The following is an 8820-nucleotide window of genomic DNA, read 5'->3' as shown; positions in this document are numbered from 1 at the left end:
TATATATATATATATATATTTTTTTTTTTTTTTTGAGGGTTGTCCTCCCATTGAATTTGAAAACTGGCTAAAATGATAGAAACTAAAAGTTACCTTGGACCTGGGGTAAAGCAACTCTACACTGTCTCATTCTGATTTAAAGAATCATCCTACCAAGCCTGATGCTTAAAAATCTTGGCCAAGACTTCTAGAAGTCTTGGCTCTGACATCTGCCCCTCCGGCTTCTAGGCCTGACCCATTCCTATACATTTCCTCCTCCCAGTCCCCAAACAAGATTAAAAATAACTAATTATCTAGTGGCCAACCTTCTCTGGAAGCAGTACCTAAACTATTTTTAACTCCAGGGCATTCAAAAACTGCCTAAAGTTCCTGGAAGGCAATGATTCTATTTAACCACTAATATGTGTTCCATCTTCTTGAACCTGTGTCACACCCTTGTGTCTTGAACCCTTTCTTGTTGGTTCATTGTTGGGGCCAAGCAGGTCTCACCTCCCCCAGGCTTCCCAAGGCCCTGAGCTGTTCATAAACTGGAGACTGCTCCTCACAGTTTAATCTCTGATGTATAGATCCCAATTGACAAAGCAGTTATCTCCTGTATGGCAGCTCTGTCCACTCCCTCCAGTTGGGAATTAGGCAGATTTCATTTGTGATTATACTGAATTTGAATGGAGGTTCCTGGAGATGAAAGCCCAGAGTAAGACAGCACCTGAGCCCTAGGAAAGTGTCCTGCAATCATTGGGATGGTACCTCTGTCTATTTTCACTCATTCTTTTAGACCAAAATAATTGTTAGTGTCTTCATTTCAAATTTTCATCTTCTAGTCAAGTAGTGCATAAGATGATATTATAGTGCCTAAATTTTCTGCATGGTAAAGTATTTTGGGCCAGAGTAACACTCAACCATCTACCAAGTTGATAAAGGACCTCTCCTATTGGGGAAACCCACATCTGGGGAAGTGGAAAAAGCACTGTTTTGTAGTCAGGGGACCTGGATTCAAATCCTCATCTTGGCAGGTACTGTCCTAACTGTGGGACTTGGGTAACTCCTTAGGACTCGATTTCTCCATCTGTAAAATGAAGGGGTTGAATGACTTCTAAGATCCCTTCAAGCTGTAAATCCAGTGAAATTATATATTTTTCCAAAGCATTAAAGTGGTTGAAAGACTGAGATGTAATTTTAAATTATAGCATTTGGAGCCAGAAAACCCTAGTGATTATATCCAGTCCAATCTCCTACTCCGTATGATAATTTATAATTAAAAAAAAAACATAGAAAACAATACCTTTGCAAAACTTCTCTTACTAATGCAGATTAGTACCTGCTCTGCCATTTAGAGAGAGTTCCTGGGGATTCAATGACTTGCCCAGGGACACCCATCCGGTATATGCCAGAGTCCCTGGTCTTCCTGACTCTGAGGCCATTTTCTCTACTCTCATTATACCTCTCAAGATTATAAAAAAAAACAACTACAAGAAAAGAACCATAAAATTGAACTTAAAGAAGTTTACACCCTTTCATCTTGAATTCTAGTGCTTAAGGAAAAAGCAGATTTAGTTAGAGGCAGATGCAGGAGGTGATAGAGATTTGTGGGTACCATGGAGGCTTTTCAGAGGTTTGTGGCACTGGTTTTTTTATATTTGGTTGCAATTCAAAGAATATGGTTTTCCTTTGTTGTGATAAATATATGTAATACTCCTCATGCTTATCAGCCTTGATTGGGGAAGGAGTTGGTTGGGGATGACAAATGAAATGAAAAGAGAAAGTTTAGAGGAAAAATCCTCCCTCCTGAAGTCACTAGATGAGTTGAAGGGGAACTAGGGAAAAGGTTTGGGGAAGAAAAAAAAAGTCAAGAGTTTTAATATCTTAGCTGTAAAGGGTTAAAAAATTGGAAAGAAAAAGAATGAAGAAGAGGAAAAGATATTGCAGTCAGTATTCACTAGAAACTTAGGGACTTGGGGAGTGCCACATATAGCACAATATATATATATATATATTTTTTTTTTTTTAAATTTTTACCTTCCATCTTAGAATCAATACTGTATATTGGTTCCAAGGTAGAAGAGCAGTAAGGGCTAGGCAATGAGGGTTAAGGGACTTGCCCAGGGACACACAGCTAGGAAGTGACGGGGGATAAATTTGAACCCAGGTCCTCCCATCTCCTAGGCCTGGTTCTCAATCCACTGAGCCACCCAGCTGCCCCCCACAATATATTTTTTATGTTGCATAATAGTTTAAGTATCTTATTTAAATAATATAAAAATATTCTCTCATTATTATAATGTTGAATGACTGATGCAATTTTTAAAGTGTAGCTTAACTTGAAGATATTTTGTAATAGAACACCCTCAATCCTACACAAAAAGGCAGAGACTATGTGAAGTGTCAGGCTAAGGGTGAGGTCAGGATGGTTATAACTATAAAGAAAAAATGAGTGAGGGAGCAGACAATTCCCAAGTGGGATGCTTCTGAGCAGGTTGTTTCTGTCTGTGCATAAGGAGTTTTCAATCAGATGTTCCCCCTTTTGTCCCCCTTCAAAAATACTAAGAATAGAAAACAAGGATAGGTGAGGTAAGAGATTAGGAAACCTTCAGGAATGCTGTATAGAATTTAGAAATGACTGAGCAAAATCTTAATAGGGCTGTGCTATTTAAAATGAAATAAGGGGCAGCACAGTGGATAAGAGTGCCAGGCCTGGAGTCAGGAAGATTTGGGTTCAAATTTGACCCCAGACGCTTGCTAGCTGGAGGACCCTAGACAAGTCACTTTACCCCAATTGCCAAGCCTTTACCAAACTTTTGTCTTAGAATCAATTCTTAATATATTTAGTATCGATTCTAAGAGAAAAGATTTTTAAAAATAAAAATAAAATAAATCATTTCATTGAGTTATAGACAAATTCACTTTGGATTTGTCCTTCTATTCTGATGACATCATATGTAGGAATCTATAAGTACAAAATTGAGTTTAACAACTTAGGAGGGCTACTTTTAAGTCTATTTTGAATTGCTTTTTTTTTGTTGTTGTTTTAAGCATGGGAAGATAAATCTTTGTATATTGGTATTTTAATGATTATATGTTTATTAGAATAAAACAACATTTTGAAGTATTAAATCCTTCAGCAAAGATGGGAAATGGAATATTAAAATGTCAATAGCTACAAGAACCAGGATCAAATTTATGTTGCCAAGCAGAAGCCTTCTCATTGTAGTTTTTCCACCCAATCATCTCCCACAAGCCTTAATGTTGTTTCCTTCCAGGTTCTAAAACACTGACTCATGGAAATGTCAGAACACACTTCCTCAAAGTAGCAATCTTATAGGAAGTGTTTGTTTAGTCTTACATGACACATTGTGTGTATTGTTGGGTTTTTTTAATAGATGAGATAATATTGCAAAAATAATTTTCACTGAAGATTTAAAGTTTGTTGAAGAATATAAGAAAATAAATTGACACAAACAAACAAGGCTTAAATAGCATTATATTTAATGAATGAAATCCCAGATTCTCCTCTAAACATTCAAGACAATGTTACTTGCAAAAAAAAAAAGTGGAAAGGATAAAAAAAGGGAAAAGTCTTTGAATTTTTCATGCCCCAACCCTAATTCATTCCCTTATTGCAAACATCTTCACATTATTGATCCAAGCATTTATTAAGTTCCTGCTATATTCCAGGCACTGGAATACAAAAGCAAATAAAATACTCCCTGCCCTTTCAAAAACCTTGCATTCTATTGATAGAAAATGACATGCATATAGAAAATTAAATGCAAATGCAAAATACAGAGAGTCATTTCCTTGGAAAGGAAGGAGAATAATCAAGATAGGCTTCCTTTAGGAAGTGGCACTCAAGCTGGACTTTGAAGGAAGATAAGGGGGCCTATGAGGGTAAGGAGGGACTTCATTCCAAGCACAAAGGATGACCTGTATGGAGACTAAATTCAACATCTCTTTCAAACTTAGCAGTAAAGAACCAAGGCTTTCCACCATATAGTACTCCCAAGGAAAAAAAAAGCCATTTCTAATATCCCCTCTTTTCTTGAAGCAGGATTATTCATTATACATCTTCTTTAAAGAGAACTGTGAGCTTGGGAAAGACAAAACTTGAAAGTTATCCATCAGTTAATTCTCACATCTTAGCTAGGGATGTAGGACAATTACTCTCTGTATTTTTTTTTAATTACCCACAGATAAAAGTAACTTGCCCTAGGCCATACAGTGTGCCAATAACAAAGATAGAACTTGCTTCCAACTCTCTTAAGTATCAATCATAGTCTAGGCTATGTACTAAATCAAACTGCTTTCTAATAAAAATGAAATGGTATATGTTTGCTAACCCTCCACCCGACCCCACCTTGTAGTTCACTCTGTGGCGATTTATTGGCTTGTTCCTTGTCTTCAAAACTAGTAACAGTTGTGCAGAGCATGGCAAAATACTGACCATAAACAAAGAGGATTAAGGGAAAATGAACAAAAGCTGAGCACACCACCTGTCTAGGCATTGGATCAGTCCTTTACCTCCTGTTTAACTAATATGGCTTTCACCCATGCCACTGCACTGAAGCATAAAGACATGTTCCAACATTTAAATAAAGCTAAACATCAAACAATTACACTAGAATGCTCTCCTTCAGGATTTCCAGCCACAAGAACTAATTCAGTACAAATGACCTCAAGCATTTCTGTGCTCAAAAGCAATATGATAATCGCCTTCTTTGCACAGCCACTGATTGCTCCTGAATAGAATGCCATCTTCTTGGCAATGTATTCACACATTTCTTTAAGTAGAGTTTCAGTACCAAGGTAAAGGTCTATTTTGGAAGGGAAAAAAAGGCAAGTCAGATTCTATTCTCAGAGCTATATCTAGGGAGTTGGATGATTGGAGCTTGTACATTTCCGGATGGCTACTCATCTTCCTAGTGACATTATCAAAGAATATTAGGGTACTCCCAAAAGGTTCAACTAATACTCAATTGCCACTGTAGGATTAGAGGCAGCAGATGCTCCAGCAATCAGATTAATCCTCACCCTCACTCTGGTGTTTTGTTTGCTTGGTTAAAGTAGAAAGCAAAAGGGAGGAAGGAAGGAAGAAGAGGAAGGACCAAATCAAATCACTTCTTCAATCCACATACCATCCAAACCAGGTTCCTCTATGTTACTCATTACCAAATCAATGTCCAGGATTCTCTTCTATGAATGACAGATGGTAAACTCAGGAATATGTGCAGTTCCACTGTTGTGCTTTCCTTATTGGCTGTGAGAATTTAGTCAATTCAGAATAGTACAAAAGAAAAAAATGAGCACAAGGAAAGGCATTCTTTTTTGTCTAAAAACACTGCTGGAATTCTTCCTTGAACAAACAATTGCCTACATTGAGGCTTGTCTGCATTGAGGGTATGAGTAAAAAGTAGTTAAGACTGATTGAATAAATCAGATAATGAAACTCACTCATTACTTTGCAGTCACATCAAGTAATTTTTCCCCTTTAATTGGGAATTTTTTTTTGCTGCTATATTATATTTATTCACATCTTTCAAGAAAAAAATTTGGGTAGAGAGATTATAAAAGGAATAGCCTAGTCCAGTAGACACTGGCCATGTGGAATCATTGCTTTTTTTTTAAAAACTTGATCAGCATATTAAAGTGAACAACAAAAGGTTTCTGGAGTATCCCTTGCTACTAAATTTCTCAGTTTGTTGAGAGCTCAACCAAACAGGCAAGAGAATTCCCTATCATATGCAAGCCACTGACATCCTATCAGCAACAATTTAGGCCAGCTATCAGTACAGTGCCTAAGTGGCGGTCCTTAAACCAAAATAAGAGACAGGAAACAAGAAGATTAGGGTAGCTTGAATTCCTCTGACATCAAACACCAGCTAATATATAAATTAAGTAGCCACAGGGTCCTGCATTTCTGATAACAATTTTAAGGGGGCACAGAATAAATTGTGAAAACCAGAAAAAGAGAACAGGGATAAAATCCTGAGTAATGTTGATGCTTTACACAGCTTTCAAAAGGGTAGTTCTTAAATCAAACATTTCCTCATCTGGCCAACCTCCTAAAATTATGCATTGACCACTTTCATTAACTATATCAAGGTGAGATGCCGAAGTTGTTCTGGAAAATATTTATGTGTCTTTCTCCCAAGGGAGAGAAGGGGAAGATAAAACAAACTAGAGTCCCCAGATAACATACAAGGTTCATCCACCTTGGGACACAATAGCCTTAGCACCTCCTATTGAAACCTACTTTAATGTTGGCAGTTCATGTAGCAAAGCCCCGCCTGCTGCAACATTCTAAATAACGACCCATTGAGAAAACCTGAAGCTATTCTGCGTGACAGAAAGCAAACAGAAGAGCAAGGCTGCTGGCTTTGTGTCCTAGTCTGGGCTGTCACATCTTTCATTGAAACTATGCAAACAGCCCTGACAGCTTTGCCTTCTTCGATTTAGTGTGTAAGCCCCAATATTTTCTCTTGCACACTGGCCAGCTGGCTGGCTAATATACCTTAATGCCATAACCTTCCTATGCAATCAACCTACCCTTTGGTGGTGAGTTTCTTAAAGAAAGAAAGCGATCGAACCAGAGAAAAATACCCCCGCAGAAAGTAATATTGCTGGAACCTGAGAAGTAGACTCCATAAATATAATGGGGCTTTTATCTCAAAGAGCATTACCAGGGAAGGGAGTCTTTCGCAGCTCAGTTAACAGAGATGTGAAGGATCTACTGCTAATATAACAAGCAACACACACACACACACACACACACACACACACACACGCCACAAGTCAGAATGAAAACTGTCATGCCTTGCACAGAGTCACATCACTCCTTGCAAAGGCAAACTCAAGCTTCCCCAGACAGACACTGGCAAACCGGTTAACGAAGTGGATCCCCTCCCCACTCCCCAAAAGCCAAAACGATTCGAGGTGAATTTTCCCTTTCCAGGGCCATCCCGGCCAAATAGGACTCTGCTCAGCTCCGGCAGAAGAACCCGAGAGAGGAGGAAGAGAGGGACCACGAATTCAGCCTCGCCTACGGCTGCCCTAACAGCAGCTCCTTCGGGAGGCATCTCGAATGCAACCGACGCTTTTTTCCGCAGACAAGGTCTCTTTTCGGGGTCCCTCTCCAAAGGACCCCATTCTCCCCTCCGTGAGCACTTACCATCGGCAAGAGCACAAGCTCTGCAAGGGAGTAGAGGAATGAGAGCGCGGGGGGCAGAGGGGGGCAAAGGCTTTGCGAGATGTGGAAGAGAGACTGTAGTTCGCAGCCTACGCAAGACTTTGTAAAGAACCCCGACAGCCCTTTGTCAACTGCCCCGAGAGAGGCGGGGGAAGAGAGCAGCACCTTTCTTACCTATTTTGATCTTCACGCTTTGGAAGACGCGAAGCCCCTCTTCCTCTACCGCCATGCTGCCTGACCGTTCGCCTGCCTGCCCACTTGTCTGACCGCTTCAGCTGTCTCGGACTCTGCACCGAAATGCAGCCGCCGCTGCCGCCGCGGGAGAGCAGCCCAGGGCCGGCCTGGCTGTACCGCGAGGGACAGGCAGCAGCAGCAGCGGCAGCGGCAGCAGCAGCAGTAAGACCTAAGGAGAGGAGGAGGAGCAGCAGCAGCAGTTAGCAGCAGGAGCGCGGCGCGCACTGCGCAGCCCCAGGTCCCCGGGCTCTTCATTCTGTTTCCGAAATCAGACAGCAGCCCTCAAGAGCCGGCCCACGCTTTCTGCCCATTGGCCGAGGTTTCGGGGGCGGGGACTTATTTGCCCCGCCTACTAGCAGAATGGTGGATTCCCATTGGTATGTCTTCAAAAAGGCCCGGGGGCGGAGACGGACACTGCAAGATGGGTTTGGAGAAGACTGAGCCCAAGATTGTCTGGGTTATTCAGAACCTGGTCCCCGCGAGGCAGGAGGTGTGTGTGTGTGTGTGGGGGGGGGGGGGGGGGTTGAACTCCTCTCGGACTTAGAATGGAGCTGGGAAGGGAGTCAGGCAGACTCTGGGAGTAGCAAGGATAGATTGCTGGCCAGTAGATGCCTACCTGGGATGATGTGTGGCTGTGTTGCGCAGTATTTAGGATGCTCTCAGTTAAGTGGAGTAAGACTAAGGGCCTCGTCAGCTCTTTTCCGCATCTTTGAGCTTTTATATGACAGAACTAGATAGACTGCAGCAACTGACCCCCTAGCTCTGCTGCAAAATTCTCAACGGAAGAAACGTCAGTGGTTGGGTGAAATGCTTTCCAGAAGCGACTGCAGTGGGTTCCCCAGCTCTAGGCACCATAATTCCTTATCTGTCAGCGAATTGTCCCGGTTCACGCACTTATTTTTATCTCGTACCTGAACAACAAGTAGCTGCCCCCACCTTCCATCAAAACTTCAATAATGTGACTCAACCATCATTCCTTCTTTGGAAGAAGCTGTGACATGGACCAGTCGAACTAAGAAAGTGAAGGTCCTGCAAGGCACAGATCAAGTGTCAGCGTATAAGAAAGCTTTCTCTGAAATCCCTACTCCACAGGCTCCCTTTTCCTTCCCTCGTAATCTTATATTAGCTTAGTTGTTTGCCCAGTGTCCTCCATTATTATAACGTAAATTCCTTGAAGGCAAACTTCTGTTTTTCTCTCTCCAACCTCCCTCCACCTAACAAAACATCTTGCATACTGTAGGCACTAAATAAATGCTTACCATCTAAAACTGGAGAAGTTGCCCATCAAAGGGAGGAGATAGCAAAGAGGTTCTGGATAACATCTTTGTCTGGCTCCCAGCGTGGTCTGGGCAACAGTCACCTCTTCCCTAAATGGTCCGGTCAGCTGAGGCACTGCTACGGACCAG

At 41.5% G+C, this 8820-nt stretch overlaps 1 protein-coding gene across 1 annotated transcript in view; it reads right to left on the bottom strand.

Annotated features, from left to right (window-relative positions):
• RASA3 (RAS p21 protein activator 3) overlaps positions 1 to 7494 on the bottom strand; it is a 232677-nt gene extending 225183 nt beyond the window's left edge. Inside the window, exon 1 of the mRNA XM_044670496.1 lies at positions 7355 to 7494. Within this exon, the coding sequence (XP_044526431.1) occupies positions 7355 to 7409 (55 nt within the window). The 5' untranslated portion in view covers positions 7410 to 7494. The remainder of the gene's footprint in view (positions 1 to 7354) is intronic.
• Positions 7495 to 8820: the final 1326 nt, after the last annotated feature.

This window comes from Gracilinanus agilis, chromosome 3, assembly GCF_016433145.1.
Source record: "Gracilinanus agilis isolate LMUSP501 chromosome 3, AgileGrace, whole genome shotgun sequence".
Lineage (NCBI taxonomy): Eukaryota > Metazoa > Chordata > Mammalia > Didelphimorphia > Didelphidae > Gracilinanus > Gracilinanus agilis.
Note: the sequence above shows the minus strand (reverse complement) of the source record. Positions and strands in the feature narration are given on the sequence as shown.